This window comes from Argopecten irradians, chromosome 10 (assembly GCF_041381155.1).
Source record: "Argopecten irradians isolate NY chromosome 10, Ai_NY, whole genome shotgun sequence".
Lineage (NCBI taxonomy): Eukaryota > Metazoa > Mollusca > Bivalvia > Pectinida > Pectinidae > Argopecten > Argopecten irradians.
This window is the reverse complement of record NC_091143.1, coordinates 24,921,995-24,946,826: the sequence shown is the minus strand read 5'-3', so window position 1 is coordinate 24,946,826 and position 24,832 is coordinate 24,921,995. Positions and strand designations below refer to the sequence as shown.

General features: G+C 35.5%; 1 protein-coding gene across 5 annotated transcripts in view; it reads right to left on the bottom strand.

Moving 5' to 3' along the window:
- Positions 1-24,832, bottom strand: part of LOC138333472 (centlein-like) — a 71,907-nt gene that overhangs the window by 13,776 nt on the left and 33,299 nt on the right. For 4 of the 5 annotated variants that reach the window (XM_069281871.1, XM_069281874.1, XM_069281873.1 and 1 more), the window contains 16 exons: positions 22,408-22,491; positions 14,089-14,205; positions 12,975-13,069; positions 12,542-12,806; positions 11,728-11,849; positions 11,196-11,315; positions 9,156-9,256; positions 8,800-8,885; positions 8,467-8,555; positions 7,743-7,829; positions 7,443-7,569; positions 6,941-6,964; positions 5,017-5,114; positions 4,411-4,516; positions 3,942-4,092; positions 1,152-1,318 (listed from right to left, as the gene is read on the bottom strand). In XM_069281871.1, coding sequence (XP_069137972.1) covers positions 1,152-1,318; positions 3,942-4,092; positions 4,411-4,516; positions 5,017-5,114; positions 6,941-6,964; positions 7,443-7,569; positions 7,743-7,829; positions 8,467-8,555; positions 8,800-8,885; positions 9,156-9,256; positions 11,196-11,315; positions 11,728-11,849; positions 12,542-12,806; positions 12,975-13,069; positions 14,089-14,205; positions 22,408-22,491 — 1,839 coding nt within the window. The remainder of the gene's footprint in view (positions 1-1,151; positions 1,319-3,941; positions 4,093-4,410; positions 4,517-5,016; positions 5,115-6,940; positions 6,965-7,442; positions 7,570-7,742; positions 7,830-8,466; positions 8,556-8,799; positions 8,886-9,155; positions 9,257-11,195; positions 11,316-11,727; positions 11,850-12,541; positions 12,807-12,974; positions 13,070-14,088; positions 14,206-22,407; positions 22,492-24,832) is intronic. The other variant, XM_069281875.1, reaches the window with a different exon arrangement.

Here is a 24,832-nt window from a genome sequence, read left to right as displayed (position 1 = left end):
TCCTGTATTACTGATGTAATTACCTGTAGTTGATTATTGATCAGATTTCCTGTATTACTGATGTAATTACCTGTGTTGTTATTGTCGATTTCTGTATTACTGATGTAATTACCTGTAGTTGATTATTGATCAGATTTCCTGTATTACTGATGTAATTACCTGTAGTTGATTATTGATCAGATTTCCTGTATTACTGATGTAATTACCTGTAGTTGATTATTGATCAGATTTCCTGTATTACTGATGTAATTACCTGTAGTTGATTATTGATCAGATTTCCTGTATTACTGATGTAATTACCTGTTGTTGATTATTGATCAGATTTCCTGTATTACTGATGTAATTACCTGTAGTTGATTATTGATCAGATTTCCTGTATTACTGATGTAATTACCTGTAGTTGATTATTGATCAGATTTCCTGTATTACTGATGTAATTACCTGTAGTTGATTATTGATCAGATTTCCTGTATTACTGATGTAATTACCTGTATTGATTATTGATCAGATTTCCTGTATTACTGATGTAATTACCTGTAGTTGATTATTGATCAGATTTCCTGTATTACTGATGTAATTACCTGTAGTTGATTATTGATCAGATTTCCTGTATTACTGATGTAATTACCTGTAGTTGATTATTGAATCAGATTTCCTGTATTACTGATTACTGTGTACTTGATTATTGATCAGATTTCCTGTATTACTGATGTAATTACCTGTTGTTGATTATTGATCAGATTTCCTGTATTACTGATGTAATTACCTGTATTTGATTATTGATCAGATTTCTGTATTACTGATGTAATTACCTGTGTTGATTATTGATCAGATTTCCTGTATTACTGATGTAATTACCTGTAGTTTGATTATTGATCAGATTTCCTGTATTACTGATGTAATTACCTGTAGTTGATTATTGATCAGATTTCCTGTATTACTGATGTAATTACCTGTAGTTGATTATTGATCAGAGTTCTGATGTGTTTCTGTATTACTGATGTAATTACCTGTAGTTGATTATTGATCAGATTTCCTGTATTACTGATGTAATTACCTGTAGTTGATTATTGATCAGATTTCTTGTATTACTGATGTAATTACCTGTTGTTGATTATTGTTCAGGTTTCCTGTATTACTGATGTAATTACCTGTTGTTGCAGATTCAGGACTCTCTGCTTGGTCTGTTTGAGTTGTCGGAGTGTGTGATTATGAGCCATCTTCTGTTCGTGGAGTTTGGCCGGGGAAGGGTTCAGTGTCACAACATCTTTTGATGATGAATGGCTCATTGGTGACGTCCCTGTGTCTCTTAACACAACTAGGAAAGTCAACAGACAAAGAGTTATATACCTTGGTAATTCCAATAAACTCCCTCGAGGCGTTTGAATTAATAAAACACAAAATTTTGTGTTCTAATAATTCAAACGCCCTCAAAAGTTTTTCAGATACACCATACTAAATGCTCATATACCACCCAATGATGTTATAAGTTCAGTTTTTTAACTTTGTTAAACTATATAAAGATTAATTGGCCTGGATATTTGAAAATACATTCACTAGAACAATAGATCATTTAGCTCAGCTCACAGTTATTAGATCATGACTCTGTATTTTCCCACTACAGTATATGGTAGGTACATTTCGATTAAATTTATATATAATATACCTAGTAACAAAACTAAAATATTTTATACAAAATTCAAAAATCAAAAACTGAAAATACAATAAATTTGATTTCAGCTGTCAAATTTGAAATAATCAAAAATCATCGACAGCAAAAACTTGAAAAATAGACAGTACCCTTTATCAAATGAAAATCATAAATGGGACATAATTTAACATCAATTTTAGAATCCATAACTAATTCAACATGAAGAATAAAAGATTATAATTTGGTTCTGAATTTTGTGAAATAAGTTGTGATAGAACCTAAAGTGTGGAGTGTAAAGCTGTGACAAACTAAAAAACATCTATCTATTATCTTCAAGTCACAAAATATCACGAAACACAACTTATGTATACCTGTACCTATGATGTTAAGCTTCAATACATGGTATACAGTGTAACTTCCCGAAACCGAACCATCTCAAAACCGATCACCTCTAGAAACCGAACATGGATGTCATGTACAGAATAAATGCCACTTTATTAATAGTAAATAAAACTTCCCAAAACCGATCTCTCCCAATTCCGAATATCGAACCAATTTTGAGATCGGAATAGTCAAATGTAACTAAAATACACTTCTGAAAACTGACCTTACCTGAGCGACACCGATATCTTGCATTGAGGTCTGATCAATCGACCATGAAAATACACATGTACCTGTAACCATAGTTGTCGCATGCCATATCCTAAGGCATGTATACAGGAGTGAAGGCTATAGGTGCATGTACACCGTAATTATACCAGATATGATGATGTAAATATTTAATCATGTCTATTGTTTAAAAATATTACAAGAAGGTTTTTTACTAGCAGAGCTAGTAATTAGGCCTAAGAGAAAGTTTCGTATTCAATTTTGAGAGTCTCTCACAAGTTATTTATTTACATGTGGTTGTCGGATAATGTAAATTATCTGTATGAAAAAGCCGAAGCCATGTATTGTTTTAGAAAATGACCATGTCATATAATGACCAGCATCGACTGATCATTGTGTAATATTAGACCATATTTAATTTGATTCTTGGCATAACCGGAAGCGATTGGCCGTAAGTAGGTTTGGCCTAGTGCAGACGAGAACATCCCCAAGAACATTCATGCATCTAACTATGTTTATAAGCGGTAACAAAGTCAAGATTGTTGTAATCCATTCCTTTTAAACGTATGAATCTCTCTTTTGTGATAATATTCACATTAACAATCAATATCGGTCGGTTATTACGAACACTTGGCATACAGGCAGTACAGTACAGTGTAGAAAACGACTTCCGGTCGGTTATGATCTATATTCAGTTCACTTCTCCAAAACAAACCCTCTCTAAACTGGCCGAAATTCTATGCACCGACCATGATCGGGTTAGGGAAGTTCCACTGTATATTGTTGATTTGTAATGTGATGATACCAATCATATCATGTTTTTTTTTCTCAGCCATGATAATAGAGATTACAGTTTGACTTCCATTGCCAATGACAGATATTAATGAATTAATCTATTTTTGAGAAACATTGAAAATTAATATTGATGATTTTGACCCAGCTACCTCAAATTTGCACTCTCTTATGAACTTCTTTTATCTTGAAGACCCACATATCATCAAAGCCAAGCAAGTTACAAAAATAGGAATATCCTTGAATTTAACCTTGGTTTGGTATATGCATATTACAGAAATAACTGCCCTTGCGGGATGGTATTGATTGTGACATCATGTGTTTAGCAGCATAACGTCACACTTTTCAGAGAAAATATGCGAGTTTTGCTCACATAATAATGACATCACAATGGATACCTAACCACAAGGGAGCTAACTCTGTAATATGTTAATTACGAAATAGACACTGTTTACACTAGCCCCAAAGCAATTTATGCTAGACTGAAGCAAAACCCTGACTATCCATACTTACATCTCACTGTAGTAATCAAACAGAAATTTAATTAGATTTAAAACATGCAGCACAAATCTCAATACCAGTATGCTTCCTGATCTATAATTCTTCCTTAAACCATCTATTTTAAAAGGCAACCTATGCCTATACAAGCTCTCCTTCGACTTTTACCAGTAATTATTTTAAGGAAACTTTTTTGTTAAAAGAATATTTTGTTGTAAACAAATAACTGATCTTTTTGCTTTGTTTAATTTTAAGAGCCTGAGACGGACTGAACTTTTCATTAACTGCCTGCTCTATCTATGTAATAATGCATTTTGTACTCTATATGCTGATGATATACAAGTTAAACACTATTAAAACTAAATCTGATGGGATTATTATAGCATGTTACCTGTACGTGCTGTGTCAGTTGAAATGGCGCTGGTAGACACTGGAAGGTCGGACTGTGAAGAGCGGGCTCCCCTCTGTAAATTGCGTATGAGGGATCGGCGAGTTCGAGTGGACTGCCTCTGAAGCAATGACTGCTTCACTTTGGGGCGAGTCTAAGAGAAAAATCAGTTTATTACACATACACATATCAATAAAGGTATGTTGATATTCATCATGCCATCAAGTCAAGTTACTGAAAACATAAACAATTCTAATCCTGTTTTATTGTCTTAAACTCAATGATTATCCCTGTTTTACTGAATGTGGCATTCCATATTATTGGCACTGCCATTTGTCTGTATCCATGTTTAGTGATCTTGGCCTCGGTTGTCCATGTTAACCAAATTTGACTTACATGCTTACTTAACTTGAGCTCTACAAATGTTACATGACACTGATCTTAAGCTTGACCTCTCTAATTGCTTACTGACCTTGACCTGAGATGTATAAGAACTGTCAGTACAGTCGGTGGGCGAGAGCTGTGTCCTTGACCTTGACACAATGGCTTGACCTAAAGTGTCACTCTCTGTTTCCTCCCTGTAAACAAACAATGGATATATTATAATACTCTCTGTTTCCTCCCTGTAAACAAACAATGGATATATTATAATGGCAAATATTGATAAATATCAAGTAGAACTGTCGCCAGAGTGGATGACTAATACTTCTGCTGCACAAATTTAGTAATAACTCCACTAATATGGGACATTGCAGAACCCTAAATAGTTTACTCAACTCCCCTTTATGTCAGGGTTTTGTGAACAAAATTTTAACAAAATCTGTCAAGAGGTTTAAGAAAACTTCGCCGGTAAAAGTTGTGTCTACAGACGGACAAACAGACAAACTTGTTACAGCATTATAATGACAGAGAATTTGTATTATCCTTGACAGATACATTGTATAATAAGTATAGATATCCACAATCATTGGTAAATATTTTTTTATCAGGCATTTATAGTATATCAAAATCTTTGGAACATAAGTCAAAATTAACACATGTTGTCGAATCACTTGTCATGAACATAAAAATGACTTACTCATCCTGAGAACCGGAGACCTCCTCCCATCCATCATCTTCAAAATTCCTAAACACCGACTTCATCTTCTCTATACTCTTGTTCAGGGACTTCTGGTACTGTAATAAACCAGAGTCTCATTAAGAAACAAAACAGATTAACATTGCCTGGTTTTCTTAACTTGTCCCATAGGGATATAGCAAGCAGTATATCTTAACCTTAGGTTAAAACAATCATATCTTCAGCTCTGGACGGCCCATCACTTCCAACTAAATGATGTTTTACAAAGAACTAATCATAGACATTTTCATATAAGAATTTAAAAAAAAAGTGTAAAACATCACAAAGAAACTTACAGAAAAGATGAACATAATGGAGAAAAGAATGAAGCTTCAGTGTGTTTAATTGATTTGCTGCTAAATTTTATGTTCAGAAAAAATATGAATAAATTAAGAAAAAAAACCATGTTTAGTTTTGCAATAAGTGAAGGTAAATAAAAAGACAGTACTTATCTAAGAACAGTCTTTTCTTGTAAATGCCAATAACAATTTTTTTGTGAAAGCAAATCAAATCATATTTCATTGATGAAAATCTACACAATATCACAAAAAGAACTAAAAAATTCAGAAGTTACCTCCCTTTACCATACCATCACAGATATAAAGCAGATATATCCCTTTAACCATTGATGACACCAAAACCCTGACACATCCAAATCATTAAAGGAAGTATTAAGTAAATATTATACAAGAGGTTAAAAGATACCAACAAACTATTCTATAGACTTATAATTGAAAATTCAATATGTCAAAAAAAGAGAGAAAAAAAAACCCAACTGTCCTTCTTAGTTAGGTCCACTTACGTGAATTCAATATTAAATTTTCAAGTCAGCTTTTTTTAATGTGTATGTATGTGTTTTCCTTTTTTAATAATGTTTAAAGCCATTTTTGTTATCAGCATAGATAAAATTCACAACAGTATTTAAAACAATATAAAAGTTCCAAAGAGATACAACAAAAAACATACAACAATTCATATTTTGAAAATCAAAGAAATCAACAGTATAAAATAAAAATTCCTACAATGTGCATCCTATTGATTTATATCATCTGCTGTAGTGATAGAAAACAAATATCACGCACCAACAGGTCATTAAATACACACCATGAAAGTGAGAAACAAATTTACACAAAGTTACTGAAATATTTTATCATGCAATTAAAATACACATAACAACAACCATAAAAATCACATGAAAATGTGTAAAGTTACAATGATAATGAGGTACGAAGGATTATTGAGATCTCCTCTTTAGATGAACTTTCAATAACTACAGTTGTATATCATTTATCGCTAGCACTTTGTTAGTTTTTTTTATCTATCCCTGTTACAAAAATTTCAGCTAAGAGCAAATATCTAACGTAATGTATTTTATTTTTTTATTTCAAATATCTTGGAGAATATGTCTTCATTAATTAATATCTGAATCAAGCAATTGATGTTTACAATCAATATCAACTCACAAGATTTAATAACTCTGTAATGCAATTAAGACACAATGTTATCGTATAATGATATGAGTATACAGTGAAACTTGTCAAAACCAGCTGTAGTCTAATCTGGATCTCTATGTATTCTGACAAACTTTTATGGCATTCTAACTCATTCACCCCTAAAATTTCATAATGGACTGGTCTAGTCTTTGATTTGGAAGAGTCTAAATGTGTCTTCAGGGGTGAATGAGTTAATTTATAGAAATTGAAACCTGTATTATCTGAAAACCTGAATATACTGTCCAAATATTATGGTTCCAGTGACATCGAAGCTTGGACAAATTACACTGTACACATGATATAAGTTCTAAATGAATACATGGGTGATATATGTTTGATAATGATGTCATCCCTCTGACAATCACGCCGACACAGTGCCTGTGTATACTTACATACAGGTGTAATTTGTATAGAGACTATAACACAGAGCAGCAAAGTCAATTTCACCCTCACCAACATTTTTATTCCAGTCTATGATCGATATCCACAATACTTTAATACTCTTTTGATTGTTCGTAGTGAGTTTAGACTAAATATTACAAGTTACCAGTACCATTAAGCAGACCCCTACTACAAAAATCAGCTGACTCCCCTCCCTAAAAAAACGATTGGGGGGGGGCGATTTTGCTTTCCAATGAGTTAGACCAAAGTCTATCAAACCTGACACTATTTACATGTTTGTTGCATTTCCTTAAATCACTGATTAATACACTTATTAGTATGTACACTGTACCAATATTTGTTGATATTTTCTAACACAACTGTAAAAGATAAAATATATCTTTCTATTCTCAATAGAAATTGTTGATGAATCTTTGATGAATAGGGAGGGTAATTGTAGTTATATGCTAGTATGTTTATATGAGGAATAAATTTGGAGTTGTCTCCCCTTACCTGTCTGGCCACATGACTCCCAGTCCTCCGGTCTCGGTTGCGAACCCGGTGTTTGGATTTAGACACATCCTTATTCTGCTGTAGAAGACTGTTTCTAGTTTTCTCCTCATCCAGCTCCTGTTCTAGCCTGTCACAGAGTCATTGCACATTTTTATTACAGGAGAAATCAAAGACCTGGTAAGTTTTCTTAAATGTTGTTTATCTAAAAAGTTGTAATAAGTAATTGTAGAGAAATCAATTTCAATAGGAGTAAGAGTAATTCAAATCTGTAGAAGATGATGTTGTATTGAAAGTACCTACCTTTTGATGCGGTGTTTGTGGTCTGCTGTCTGTATCCGATGCTGGGATTGATCTTGTTTTAATTCTAGTAACTCTGCCTTTTGAATCCTGACAAGACAAAACCAAAAATACAGAATACAAATTTTAACAGCCATAAATCAACTCTTTATGAGATATAAACTTGATGTTTAGTTAAAGATGCTCCACCACCGACAGAGCATAAATGATATTCATCATTTGAACAATAATTGGTGTTTAATCGTGTATATATATGCCTAATTAACACAAAATATAATATGAAATAGTTTATTTCGCCTTTGGTGCATACGCAATCAGTTCTTCATTCCATATAGGATATAGTGCCACGGAATTTTTTCGGGATGCAATTAATTATTTTTTATATTTTAAACTTTAAGTAAAATTAGAAGCTCTAACTTTTCAATGGTGGTAATGGTGTAAAGTAAGTAACTTTTGTAACTGAAGAAAAATACTAAATCGTCTGCTCTTGTTTTTGAAAGTGAAAAAATACCGTTTGTCAGCGGTGGAGCATCTTTAAATATTGCGGATGGTTTATTTTCGATATTTATTTACGTTTTCACAGAAATCCTCCAATTCTTACCACTATTAAAATATTTAGAAAATCAACAATGAATTGCAAAGGAGTATGGCTAGTGGTTAAATGTTAGAACACTGGGTGTATTTGGTCACTGTGAAGTCCCTGAATACAGTTAAGTCTCTGTATTACCTTTTTTCCTCCAGTAGATTTTGTTTCTCCTCTCCCATATCATCCAGTTCCCTTTGCAGCCTTTCCAGTCTTACATCCTTACTCTGTATCTGTGTCATAAGATCAATCATATTTCAAATTTCAAAGGAAAATTTTACTTCTGATTTAACTTCATAGTTTCCATGATGTATAACTTTTTTATGATTGAATAGACTTTAATAGACTGTAATAGATTCCATACAATAATATATAATATTTAGTTTTTTTTGTTTTGATATAACAATTTCTTTTTAAGTTTGTTTCCAAGATTTCTTTGAGACTATCATTCTTATAGCTGATATAAAGGTTTGGTACCTCTGATTTGAGAAGACGTATCTCCGACTCTTGGTCAGAACGGGCCTGCACACGCAGATCTGTTTTGCGTCGATCATACTGGCGACCTATAAAACAACAAATCAAGACGACTGAAGGTTATAATTATTGCCTATGTTTTGTTATTAAAGTTATTTAATACCCTAAAAAGATGGGAAACCTTTTGGGTGAAATAAAAATTTCATCTATGCTATTCACTGAGATACTAAAAAACATTCTTGCTAGATACATGAAATCTGATTTTAGGTTTAACATTCCCAAAGAAAATAAAAGATAAAAATAAAAATAGAATGATACGTTCTGAGTTATACACTATGTTTTACATAGCTGTATCCTACCTTCCTTCTCCTGTGTCAGAGTAATCCTGAGTTCGTGTATGGTGGCAGCGTCCTGGCTGGTTTTTACGCGTAAGGAATCAATCTCCTCCTCAATGTTCACCCTGGAATGCCAAAATCATCACTCACAAGGTTTCATCATAACGCAATAGTTTTATCACTGTGATACTGAGAAATGTTTGGAAAAAAAAAGGAATAAAATGACAATGTGTAGCCTGATCAGTAAATTATAACTTACATAGGATTAATGCTTTGAGTCACAAAAGTTACTAAAACACTTATTACACTTACCATTACCTTCTAATTAAAATGAATTTTATGCTAATTTTTATAAAGAGGGTCATTTTATGTTTCTCGTCATAGTCTTTACTACCGCGTGTCAGTTTGTTTATCAGTTAACATAGATTACACAGGAAATCCTGAATTTGGTTGGTGTTATAACATCCATCTTACGCGTCATTAATATACATTTTCATATATTATTATTGTTTTTAAGAAACCTTTCACTTTTGTTTCACCATAACTGCATGGTAACATTGAACTTTGAACTTGCGTATGAAAATGTTCTGTGCAACGTAAAAGGACTACTTTTTTTTAAAAAGAAACACATGGCTTTGTTTACATTTTGACGCAACATTACGTATATATTGTTGTTTTTTCATAGGATTTTGGAAGAATGTAAACAAAATAATACATGTTTTATATTTATATATGATTCAAACAATTTTTAAATTAACAATTTTATAAAGAAACGGAAAAATATCCCGACCGGGGCGACGTGCTTTCATTTTTGTTAAAAATGATGAGTGTCAAATGAAAACATTACCTCTGTGCCTATGTTCGTCCTACGATCGAGTCTTTGAGGTGGACGGGCGTGAGATCCTCTGATAGAGGTCAGTTATAAACATATCCTCTTGTCTTTGTTCTTTGAGAATTTAATAATGTGTATTATAAAAAACATGCACCGCTAATAATCCACGTGTTGACAGTTACGCGTCACCACAACTACATTGTATCCATCGAATACAAGTGAATTTGTTTCATCTATCGATGGCGATATGAGCGTAGATTATATAATCACATGGCTCCCAAGGATGTAATATCGTCAAGTCAGACGACATCTCAAACACATTGAGCTACTTGAAAATCGGTGTTTTGACAACTCCAGTGTGTAAGCGTGCGTCAGCTTCGCCTCGCTGCACAATAACGGTCACCGAGTACACACATGTGACCGTGTACAAATTCTTTATGTTATTACGCTATATACTAACTTTTAGCAAAATTGAATATATATTTAAAGTTCTGATCTGATTAAATCAAATTATCTCTGAAATTGACTTTGTTTGTCATGTTTATTTTACAATAAAATATTGAACTTTTTATCGTCGCGGATGAATAATTCTATCTTATGTGAAGAGTCATCATTCGCTGTTCAATTGAGTAAGCTCCTCCCACTTTTGACCGACTTTTATTGAATAATTACGTCACATTCAAATGACGATTTTATTGCATAAAATATAAATGAAAAAAGTCATGTGAGTGTAAATATAGGGATTGGATTTCGCTTTTATGTTAACCATGCTTGTATGGAGCAATTCCTCTAAGAATATATTCAATATGGGGCGCTAACGCGCCCCATAGAATATATTCTTAGAGGAATTGCTCCATACAAGCATGGTTAACATAAAAGCGCAATCCAATCCCTATATATTATTATTGTTTTTAAGAAACCTTTAACTTTTGTTTCACAAAGGTAGTGGGCCTTTAACTCTGCAGAAGTAGATATTGACCTTTGAAATTATTCACTTTCTGTTACTGACCTTTGTAATAATTAATTAGCAAATGACCTCTGTATAACCTATTGACCTCCGTGACGACTTGATGAACTTTGTAATATACAATTAACCTCTGACCTATGTAATAACCTAATGACCTCTGTGATAACATACTACCCTTTGTAATAAACAATTAACCTAACAAATGTCCTACTGACCTCTGTAATAACCTATTGACCTCTACTAACTTCTGCCATGACTTACTGACCTTTCTACTAGTAAATTTCTGTTCTCAGTCTTGTAATGGGACAGTTCATTCCACACACCATCACTGTTCTCCATTCTCAGATCCTTTGGGTCAGCTCGCTTACCCTTCTTCTTCTTCCTTCTGTATCACAAAATAAAGTAATAAATTCTTTATATCCTTTTTTTCTGATTTAAACACATTATGGCAGAAGACAAGACATCTTCCTAAGAGTTATCTCCCTGGAGTTAGATTTTTTTCAATAGTATGGGTAGTTAAAAATACTTGATTATTACTATCTTTTGAGGATTGATGTTTGATTTGGGGCGGGGGAGGGGGGTTAGACATTTTCTTTTTCAATAATTGACTGAAATATCTGTCATAACAGACAGTATATTGTACCCATGAATACAAGTATTTAAAAAGCAAGACAATAAGAAAGAAGGACAGATAAAAATCATCATGAAACACAGAAGTGAATTCAATCAATATTTCAATATTTTAATTATGAAAATAACTATTCAACCAAGTAATAGACTTCACAGAAAAAAGTTACCCGAAATGTTCATCTTCCAAGGATTTGAGTTGGTCTTTGACAAGTTTGTAATTGGTGCTGACTTCCTTCAATCGAGTCTGACGTTTAGCATGAGCTTTCTTCATCTCCTCCACTTCTCGATTCTGAAAAAGACAGACAGGAAAAATTGTGCTAAATTAAGTAGTCGCCTGGACACACTGTCCTCTGACTCCTATTAAAATCCCTATCTAAACTTTTTATCTCAGGAAAAGATGTTTATTTTGTTGAGGTTATGAGGGTATAATGATAATGGAACATGTGTAAATTTTAATATTCCCCCGGCAGTTGAATATTTTATGTATCAAAATACCCAATTTTTTTCTCTCCCGTCATAGTCAACGAATTCGATTGAACAGCTGATTGGAATGGAGTCATTCTTATGTTCCTGCCAAAAGTAGAGTCATGACCCCACGTTGCTACGCCATCAACTATTCCCGTAACAATAGAACTGTCGCGCATGTTGTGCTAACATTATACACTGATGATGATAATACTAGAAAGCATGGTGATTGAGTCCATGTCAGTGCAAATTGTAAATATGTGTTTATACAGAGCTAGATATTCATACTTATTTCAAACTTATCTCTATGAAATATATTTGGTAATTGTTTTTACTTAATTTCATATTCTTACATATTTTTTAACTTTCATCTGAACTAAGGAAATCACCTATTTGTAATATACTAGAGTTAAATATAAAAACAGATTAAAGATGCCCTTACTGTACTTCATCAAACTTAATTCTTCAACAGTTAACACTGACCTTGACATATCATGAATTATTATATAAACAAACCTTCAATCTAAGAAGATTCTTGGTATCTTCTAATGATCGTTCAGCCTTGACCAGCCTTAGTTTTACATCCTTGTCTTGGACATGGTTTCTGGGTGACACAGAGCGTGACCTCTTTTTACCAGCTTTAGGAGCTGTTGTACGAGACATTCTGGGTTTGTCTGCATCGCGAGCAGGAGTGGAATGGGTCCTGTCTCTCCGATTTAGTCCCGATACGTCAAACTCAATGTCGGAATGATACTGCTCATTTTCTAACTGATCTATTTGCCTGAAAAAATGAAGTAATTCTATGAATATGTTGATGTTGATCATGAAAATCAAATCCAATTTTTCTATTTCAAACTGACATGAAGAGGTTATGTTATATCTAGATACTTTTTTCCTATTTCTATATAATGAACAAATTAAATTGTATTTCTCAGCCAGACTGCTTTACCTATCTTTGGAGGCCAACTCATCTTGAAGTAGATTTATCTCCCTTTGCATACTTTTCACACGGAATTCTAAGTCCATCATGGCATCGTCATCACCCTGAAATCAACAGTTAAAAATCAGACATAAAATCGCTACAGAATATTCTAGCAATGATGATCTCAATAGCTTTCCTCTGCAAATGTAGCTAAACTATTTGTTATTGTCTGATCAATCATGCAGATCCTGATGTCCGAATTCCAGTCAGAAAACCTGACCAAAATTATGGAGTTAATATCTGCGTAAACACCAAACATGGAATGTGAGATATCAGGTTAATGACTCCCTATCTTTATAGAACTAAAATGTCTCTGTTACCAAAAACTGACCAGTTCAGGGGTTGGTGGTGATATCAGACAAGTTTATAGGGGTTCCCCATCCCCTTTCACCTCTGGCATGTGTCATAATATCCATGTCCCTATATGGACCTCCTTTACTATTTATCACAAGTGTCCTGAATTTTAGTATTTTACTGTACAAACCTTAAGACTTGATTGTATTATATGTATATCTAATTATATTCAGGGTAATTGTGGTTCATATAGCTTAAAATATAACTCAGTATTTCTGTTCCAATGAAAGCCTAAATACATTTCTTCCTTTTTAGTGACCTGGGAATTCATCAGGTTGAAAGTTGTACAAGGGAAGAATGTGGAGTCCAGACAAGCAGTGGTATCTATAAAGATTAAGGGGTTCTAACCTAGAGTGTATCACTAGAGAGGTCATTTAACCTTTCACACAATGTACTGTAATACATTTGTCATCAAAGGGGAATCTCTGATATTTCAGGGAGAATTCTTACGATTAGGAAGTCTCATTACAGGTACCTACATATCCACCACATACATTTGGGTTATATCAAACAAAATAGGTCGCAAGCCTTGTATGACTCTATTATTTTTCAAATCATTAATTGACATATGTCTTCAAAAATATTTAATCAGAAGTATATATATGTCCGCAACAATGCTGCTGCAATATTTATTTAAACTTCCAACAACATAATAAGAATGACCCCAAAAGACTCTTGACAAAGTCGGTAGTGCTATGTAAGGTTTTACTATTTATTAGAAACCTACCCTATCTTCTGCTAGGAAACTGCCATTGAGTGTGGAAGCCCCTTTGTTTCGTTTCCTTTGTCGTCGATCCACCTTACTTTGTAGGTTTGCTATGATATCATCCTTCTCCATCATTTCCTAAAGAACAAATCCAATAGCAATCATTTGCAGTTACGGTTTACACGTTTAACAGTGTTTATTAAGCTTCAGTATTACCTTTCACTATAGTAACCTACATTTCACTATGGAAACCTGATCACATTTCCCCAATTGTTCTACTTTATTCATGAATCTACCAAAAACACTACCCTTCCCGAATTCTAACGTAACTATACCCTTCCCAAAGTCTACCATAACTCTACCCTTCCCAAAGTCTACTGTAACTCTAACCTTCCCATAGTATACTGTAACTCTACCCTTCTTAAAGTCTACTGTAACTCTAACCTTCCCAAAGTCTACTGTAACTCTACCCTTCCCAAAGTCTACCATAACTCTACCCTTCCCAAAGTCTACTGTAACTCTACCCTTCCCAAAGTCTACCATAACTCTACCCTTCCCATAGTCTACCATAACTCTACCATCCCAAAGTCTACCATAACCCAAACCTTCCCAAAGTCTACTGTAACTCTACCCTTCCCTTAGTCTACCATAAATGCTACTTTTCCCAAAGTCTACTGTAACTCTACCCTTCCCAAAGTCTACCATATCTCTACCCTTCCCAAAGTCTACCATAACTCTACCCTTCCCAAAGTCTACTGTAACTCTACCCTTCCCAAAGTCTACTGTAACTCTACCCTTCCCAAAGTCTACTGTAACTCTACCCTTCCCAAAGTCTACTGTAACTCTACCCTTCCCAAAGTCTACCATAACTCTACCCTTCCCAAAGTCTACTGTAACTCTACCATTCCCAAAGTATACCATAACTCTACCCTTCCCAAAGTCTACCATAACTCTACCCTTCCCAAAGTCTACTGTAACTCTACCCTTCCCAAAGTCTACTGTAACTCTACCCTTCCCAAAGACTACCATAACTCTACCCTTCCCAAAGTCTACTGTAACTCTACCATTCCCAAAGTATACCATAACTCTACCCTTCCCAAAGTCTACCATAACTCTACCCTTCCCAAAGTCTACCATAATTCTACACTTCCCAAAGTCTACTGTAACTCTACCCTTCCCAAAGTCTACCATAACTCTACCCTTCCCAAAGTCTACTGTAACTCTACCATTCCCAAAGTATACCATAACTCTACCCTTCCCAAAGTCTACCATAACTCCACCCATCCCAAAGTCTACCATAACTTTACCCTTCCCAAAGTCTACTGTAACTCTAACCTTCCCAAAGTCTACTGTAACTCTACCCTTCTTAAAGTCTACTGTAACTCTACCCTTCCCAAAGTCTACTGTAACTCTACTCTTCCCAAAGTCTACCATAACTTTACCCTTCCCAAAGTCTACTGTAACTCTACCCTTCCTAAAGTCTATTGTAAATCTACCCTTAACAAAGTCTACTGTAACTCTACCATTCCCAAAGTCTACTGTAACTCTACCCTTCCCATAGTCTACCGAAACTCTACACTTCCCAAAGTCTACTGTAACTCTAACCTTCCCATAGTCTACCGTAACTCTACCTTCCCAAAGTCTACTGTAACTCTACCCTTCCATAGTCTACCGTAACTCTACCCTTCCTATAGTCTACTGTAACTTTACTCTTCCCATAGTCTACCATAACTCTACCTTCCCAAAGTCTACTGTAACTCTACCCTTCCCAAAGTCTACTGTAACTCTACCTTCCCATAGTCTTCTGTAACTCTACTCTTCCCAAAGTCTACTGTAACTCTACTCTTCCCATAGTCTACCGTAACTCTAACCTTCCCATAGTCTACTGTAACTCTACCTTCCCATAGTCTACCGTAACTCTACCCTTCCTCAGCTATCTCATGAAATCAACCTCAAAGTATTCCACTTCTCAACATTATTTAAAACTCTACCCACTCTTCAATTTAACCCTACCCCAAACTCTACCCACTCTTCAATTTAACTCTACCCCAAACTCTACCCACTCTTCAATTTAACCCTTCCCCAATCTCTACTCTCTAAATCCTACAAAAAAGGCCTAAAGTTGACTCTCTCAACTCTAACTCAAATTCTACCTCTTTTCAACTCTAATCCAAATTCTATCCTTTCTAAAATCAAACTCTACTTTCTTCTCAAATGCACTATAATTCTCTTTCCTAAACTCTAACTCAAACTCTTTTCTCAAATAAAAGCCACTCTCAAACTCTTTTCTTCAACTCCATCCCAGATTCTGTCTATTCTTAACTCTATCCCAAACTATACCATTCCCAAGTCATGCGATGAATAGTCAAAATTTTGGCCCTTTGGACTTGACACATGTAAGAGTTTGTCAATGTTGTCCTTGTTTGAGCACCTACACCTTTTTTATTTGTCATTTGATTTCATATTAAGTTCAGGTTTTAGGTGGGTAGGTGTGCGGTATATGAAAAGTAGGTCACAGTGACGTGAACTATGACAATTCATCTACTATATGTTACAACAAATATAGAGCTTGATATTCAACTGGTGGTGGATTGTAATTTTCTAATTCTAATATTTCTTTATTAGTTTATTGCAGTGCTATATGTTGAGTTTTGCTATTACAAGGTCATGTGTACATTTTTATACCCAGAGTAAAGTACACACGTCCCCTATTGATGTCCTGTACATGTGTCCCCCAGCAGTGTCCTTAACATGTGTCCCCCAGTAGTGTCCCGTCTCAGCATACTAAATGACATTTATGTGATTACTGTGTATTGTTACAACTAGTGTTACATGCAGTGATTACATAATTACAGATCTATCCCTACCTTATTCTCTTTTCCTACTTAAGCCCATATCACTATAATCTCACTCCATCTGCTTCCTTTAATCTCCCTCTGCCTCCCACACATCCAATCTGTCTCTCTAATTTCACCTTCATCTCCCATTCCCATCTTTCTTTTCTTCACCCTATCACCTCTACCTTCACACCTCTTCTCCCTCACTCTTTCTTTCTCTCTCTCTCTTACCCCATTTTTGCTTTTGATATGCATGTCATTTCATTTCCTTCTCTCATCCTTATTTCCATCCCTAACCCCATCTTCATCACTCATTCTATCACCAAATAATACCTTTTATCCCTTTCTTTATCCCTCCCTCACCCCATTTTTCCTTTCTTCACTCGATCACTTTTCCCCTGACATCCCTTCTCAATCTTATCTTTCATTCCTTACCCTGACATCCCTTTCTTCACATCCACCTTCCTCACTCCATTTCTCCTTCACCTTTCCTCCCTTCCCCAATAATCTTGTCATTAATTTCCCCTCATCACACTCCATCTTTAATTTCTTTACTCTATCGCCCCTTTTCTCATACCTAGTTCTTTCTCCCTCATCCAATCTTTCCTTTCATTTTCCTATCATCCCACCAATCACACCTATCTCTTTCCCTCAACCTAATTTTCCTTTCTTTCTCTACCCACTCCTTATTTCTCTCTCCTTATCCAATCTTTCCTTTTCCGATCACCACTTCTTATCTGCAACCTTCTCTCTCCCTCCCCCTTTCTGTTTTCTCCTTACCCAATCACCCCTTTCCTAACAACTTTCTCTCTCCCTCCCCCTTTCTGTTTTCACCTTACCCAATCACCCCTTTCCTAACAACCTTCTCTCTCCCTCCCCCTTTCTGTTTTCTCCTTACCCAATCACCCCTTTCCTAACAACTTTCTCTCTCCCTCCCCCTTTCTGTTTTCTCCTTACCCAATCACCCCTTTCCTAACAACTTTCTCTCTCCCTCCCCCTTTCTGTTTTCTCCTTACCCAATCATCCCTTTCCTAACACTTTTCTCTCCTCCCCCCCTTTATTTTTCTCCCCTTACCCAACCACCCCTTTTCCTAACAACTTTCTCTCTCCCTCCCCTTTCTGATTTCACCTTACCCAATCACCCCTTTCCTAAGAACCTTCTCTCTCCCTCCCCCTTTCTGTTTTCTCCTTACCCAATCACCCCTTTCCTAACAACTTTCTCTCCTCCCTTTTTTTCCCTTACCCAATCACCCTCTGTTTCTCTCCTCCCTTTCCACCCAATCACCCCTTTCCTAACAGCTCTCTCTCTCCCCCCCTTTCTGATTTCACCTTACCCAATCACCCCTTTCCTAACAGCTTTCCTCTCTCCCTCCCCTTTCTGATTTCACCTTACCCAATCACCCCTTTCCTAACAACTTTCTCTCTCCCTCCCCCTTTCTGTTTTCTCCTTACCCAATCACTCCTTTCCTAACAACTTTCTCTCTCCCTCCCCCTTTCTGTTTTCTCCTTACCCAATCACCCCTTTCCTAACAACTTTTCTCTCCTCCCCCTTTCTGTTTTCTCCTTACGCAATCACCCCTTTCCTAACCTTTTCTCTCCTCCCCCTTTATTTCTTCTCTTTACCCAATCACCCCTTTCCTAACAACTTTCTCTCTCCCTCCCCCTTTCTGTTTTCTCCTTACCCAATCACCCCTTTCCTAACAACCTTTTCTCTCCCTCTGCCTTTCTTTTTTCTCCTTACCCATTCACCCCTTTCCTACCAACCAGCTCAGTCCCTCATTCCATTTTCCCTTTCCTTTTCCTATATCCATCTCTCCCTCATCTAATCTCTGCTTTTCTATCATCCCTTCAATCACATCCATCTTTCTCCCTCATACCATCTTTCTTTTCATTACCCTATCACCCCTTACTACACATCGGCCCCTTTTTTCTCCCCCATACCATGTTCCCTTTCATTACAATATTACCCCTTATTACACATCGGCCCCTTCTTTCTCCCTCATATCATCTTTCATTTCATTACCCAATCACCCCTTACTACACATTGGCTCCTTCTTTCTCTATCGTCCCATCTTTCCTTTCATAACCCTATCATCCCTTACTACACATCGCCCGCTTCTATCTCCCTCATACCATCTTCCCTTTCATTACAATATTACCCCTTATTACACATTGGCCCCTTCTTTCTCTATCAAACCATCTTCCCTTTCTTCACCCTTTCTTTCCCTCTCCACTTCCTCAACACCATTAATAATAATAAAAATTAAGCGTAAGAAATATTATGTATGCAATGATCGGTAACACAATTCCCCTTTCTTTACTCAGTTCATCACCACAAAGCTAATGAAACATAATATCATACATATATGTATAACCATATAGATGAGAAGGAAACAGGAAATAAGAAAGCTAGGAAAAGAACACAATGTGACTGGGTTCATGGAGCAGGATCACAAGGTGCGTCGTGAATTGCCCGATAGGACCGGGGTGCAAGACCCAAAACGTAATTGCACTGTTAATTTCCATTTTGGGAGATTACTCGCAAATTAGGGTACGCTCCTGTCATGAATGTCTCGGACCAAGGTGTGAATTTGGGAGCACCTGGTCCTCTCAATAAACCAAGCCCAACACCTCCGATTATGATGAGGAAAGACAGTGTCTAATGATTCATCGTCCGAAGTGCCAAGGAACAAGAAATTGATGACAAGATGGGAGCGTAGAGGCGAAGAAAATTTGGAACTTATGACAGTTCGGACGTGATGAGTTGGACAGAATCCTGCACGCGGTACAGCACTAACCGGATCAATACACTCGCAAACACACAACCAAATTTTGTTGATGGCTGGAAATATGAATATAATATGAATAAGTTAATTTGTGGAGCAGATTCCTAGTGGGCCCCAGGGGAGGCCAGCCTAGCTTATTGATGGTCATTTGCCCAATGACAATTTGCCATAGGTGAGAAACAAACAGACAGGTTGCCACGGGATATAATTGGAATATCATATTTATGTACGACCTAGTGTCGTTTATTTGCTCCACGCTGGCATTACACTTAAAACTTGTGTGATACCCTGAAAAGTGCAGCCTCACTCTGTGATACAGAGCGACGTCCGCTGGGACAGTCCTAGGCCACCAACACACAAAACTTATACTGATCTATTGTGGCATGTCTTTGTCAAAAGCCAGCCCTTGCAATTTAAAAATGACATACATTTTATTTATCTTCGTCCTTAATGCCACCTAAATAAAACGATGGGCCACTCCAGAGGATTCTCATGCGCTGTCTTACATACAAATGAAAATTGGTAGTTCCCTGTCTATGATGATCAACAATGCTCGCCACTTGACGACAATAAGCTAATGTCATTTTGGTTGAGGGAAAACATTTCGGGTCTAATTTGGTAGTTGGCTATTGAAGTGAGTATTTTATTAACTTTTACAGTCTCTAAGGACATCGGGTTGGCCATATGGCAGAGAAGCATACTATTGACAGCCATATAGCTGTGAGGACATTTCACTTGACAATACCCCTGGGATGTCGACACCGCAATGCATATTAGTCTCTGTGTAATAAAAGATGCTGTTTGTCAGGCTATCATTACGTTTAAGTAAACAAATATGACATGCTGACAAACCTACATCTCTAATAGATTTGTCCAGGAAGACATAGGCTCTCTTTTGACTATAACTGTCCATGTTTTTACCGCTGTATATGACAGTAAAAATGACGATTGTCAGTACAGTCAAGCGGGGAATGAAGCCATTACACAGCTATGATATGAGACTGGTGATTGTCTTCATCTCCTTTACTCTTCTTTGTTGAATCCCCATCGGAATTCTATCAGACCAAAAAAAATAACAACTAACTTAGTTAGCGATTTTGCTTCTGTGACGGTGTCCCATGACGATAAGATGTGAACTCCAAAGGACAGATATAAACTCAACAACTGTACCAAATAGACAGTTTTTATCAAATTTGAACACAGGGACAGTCTTTGGTATTTTATTTGCACACAGACAGCAGGTCTATTGGTTTAGATTAGATCTAGATATAATAACGCTATCTAAGCTGAGCCTAAATCTTTGGTCAGGATAATGTCACTCAACAACAAACCATTTAACAAGGTTTGGAAATTATCAATATTAAACAGATTATGTCTTATGGGATCTGGATTCAGAGAAAAAATTGACATCAAAGTTCAACTAAAGAATAAACTGCTGTTCAATTTTTATATATAGTTCATCTATGGAATTATCTAAAAATAGTATTTGTTCTAAGTCAAACAATGTGACCATCATAGAATCTAATATATCTGTTTGTGACATCAAAATTCAATAAAAAGAAAAATCATAATGTGACCATCATAGAATCTAATATATCTGTTTGTGACATCAAAATTCAATAAAAAGGAAAATCATAAAACTATCAGTTTTTATATTCATAATACCCTTCGTTCACTCTCTTATGTACCACTATGTGAATGTGTTTATCTATAATAAAAGCTCTTTTTAATTACTTTTAACGCATTGTCAAAAGATTTGACAGGATCCGTTTGGACAGGGCAGGGTGGGACACGGTTGAATAAACAGGGTAACACTATCTTCTCTCCTCCCATTTCATGGCAAAGACATAAAACACAGCGGTAAAAAAAAAGCATAAAAGAGAAACACGATAAACAAATCGTACATTTATCTGAATTGATTTAAAATAAATCCGGAGAAATTGATAACATTTACATAATTTGGCTGTTTCCATGGTTACCGTGACTGTAACAGAATAAAACACTAAGAGTCCCATGGAATGTCATGTAGTTACTGTCTCCAGTCCGTTTACATGTGACTATTGGAATAACGGCCAAATTCCAATACTGACAATTGAAGGGAATTGATGAAGAGTTAGAAGCAATGCATGCTGTAGAACAGTAAAGGGACCATTTTAAAGACATCTGTACATGTAGTCAATAGGCGGAAAATAGAGTTGATGTGGTGTGTTCGGGCCTCATCTCGTTCAAACAAATCTCTGGAGGGCCTGTTATTTCGGGACAGAAAGAGTGTCTTTGTACATGCCAAGCGACGGGTCAGGTTGGTTGGGTTGCGGGACTAGGAATCGCAGGCTATGTATCACCGAGGTTTAGATTGACATGTCTCTCACATTATCAGTGGTAGACACCCTCCAAAAATATGGGCGACCCCTCATGGGACCCGTACCATGCTGCTAGTGTACGAAGAAACATGGAACTCTTCGTGGAGCATGACACTCTATTGTAAAATGTCACGTCTTTCCAATTTAGTTCGTAAAACACTTGGACCCAAGTCACTGGCCAATAACTAAGCTAGCATGCTTCAGTGAGGATGTAATAACCTATAGATATCTAACTAGTCCATGGCCAAGCTTGCCTTAGAAACTAAACTGAGGGTTCAATAAATATATCAAATAACCATCTTGATTAATGATATTTATAAATCAGATTATTTCAAAATCTCCGTGTTTGAATTTTACCTTCCGAAGAGAGTGGACTTGATGTCGCAGATCGGACTCCATCTTTTTTGACTTGTCATACCTGTGGGTCAGCTCTGTATACATCTTTAAAGAAAAATGAATAACATACCATGATATGAAAAACAAGAAACCATTTGTAACATCTGTGTAGTCTGATTATGAGAAACTATTTGTAATACCTGTATAGTTTGATTATGAGAAACCATTTGTAATACCTGTATAGTTTGATTATGAGAAACCATTTGTAATATCTGTATAGTTTGATTATGAGAAACCATTTGTAATATCTGTATAGTTTGATTATGAGAAACCATTTGTAATATCTGTGTAGTCTGATTATGAGAAACCATTTGTAATACCTTTATAGTTTGATTATGAGAAACCATTTGTAATATCTGTGTAGTTTGATTATGAGAAACCATTTGTAATATCTGTATAGTTTGATTATGAGAAACCATTTGTAATACCTGTATAGTTTGATTATGAGAAACCATTTGTAATATCTGTATAGTTTGATTATGAGAAACCATTTGTAATATTTGTATAGTTTGATTATGAGAAACCATTTGTAATACTTATATAGTTTGATTATGAGGAACTATTTGTAATACCTGTATAGTTTGATTATGAGAAACCATTTGTAATACTTATATAGTTTGATTATGAGAAACCATTTGTAATACCTGTATAGTTTGATTATGAGAAACCATTTGTAATACCTGTATAGTTTGATTATGAGAAACCATTTGTAATATCTGTATAGTTTGATTATGAGAAACCATTTGTAATACCTGTATAGTTTGATTATGAGAAACCATTTGTAATACCTGTATAGTTTGATTATGAGAAACTATTTGTAATATCTGTATAGTTTGATTATGAGAAACCATTTGTAATACCTGTATAGTTTGATTATGAGAAACTATTTGTAATACCTGTATAGTTTGATTATGAGAAACCATTTGTAATACCTGTATAGTTTGATTATGAGAAACCATTTGTAATACCTGTATAGTTTGATTATGAGAAACCATTTGTAATACCTGTATAGTTTGATTATGAGAAACCATTTGTAATATCTGTATAGTTTGATTATGAGAAACCATTTGTAATACCTGTATAGTTTGATTATGAGAAGCCATTTGTAATATCTGTATAGTTTGATTATGAGAAACTATTTGTAATACCTGTATAGTTTGATTATGAGAAACTATTTGTAAAATGCCAAGAGAAAATTTCAACCAGGATCCCGGTGGGATTCATACCGAATCCCGGCAGGATCCCAGCAGTATTTGACAATCTAGAAATTAGAAAACCTGGATCCCAACTGGGATTTCACATGACTCTTTTGTGTTTGGGCAGTTCGACATTAAGGAGATTACCAGGTTGGGTAGTTTTGTACATTTGTGAATCATAGGACATCAGCAATTTGGGTAAGTTTCATAATCTTACCAAAGTCATTTTATAAGCCTGAAAGAAAATAAAATTAAAGAAATTCATATATTGCATTCACAATAGTGGGTTTTTTTTAATTTGAAATGACCTGTAACCTTGAAGCATGATCTTTCTGAGTGATGAAAGTGCAAAGTCATTTATTGATAAACAAGTTACCATTAGGCAATGGGGGCAATAATAAGTATTTATAAGTTTTAGCTGAATCTAGTAATATTTTGCTGTGTGTACTATTGTAAGTTTACAGAAGTATGAAAAGAACAACTTTAGTGCAAATCAAAATTCCATAACATTTGAAGGTCAAGAAATGGCTTGAGTTGATGAGTATCTTTTTGTTAATTGTCTAGCTGTTGTAACATATCTCAGATTTTATTTGATGACAAGTATTAATTCTATGTTTAAAACAGAACTGTATACAAAAATGATTTTTTTTTCATTGAAAAAAGCAAAATTATTTATGATCAATATTTCAAAAGATAGGATTCATTTGTATATTTCCCTAGGATCTCACAGGGATTTTGTCCCAGGATCCTGCCCTGATATGACCGCAATCTAGCCAATATATATGACTGGGATCCCACTAGGATTGACCATGATCCCACTAGGATTGACCATGATCCTGACAGGATATGACCGGGATCCCGCTGGAATTTACCGGATGATGGTTTACTGTACTATATGACCGGGATCCCACTGGGATTAACAGGATCCTGCCAGGACATGACCGTGATCCAGCCAGGATATAACCAGGATCCCGCTGGGATTGACCAGGATCCCCTGGGATTCCCAGTCATATATTCTCTTGGGGTATAGTTTGTTAACAACAAACCCATTGCCACACCCATGGAGCATGTTAACGAGAAACCATTTGTAATACCTGTATAGAAGAAACTATTTGTAATACCTGTGTTAACAAACCCATTCCTACACCCATGTAGCCTGCCTTTACATACTCTATCTGACAACTGTAGGA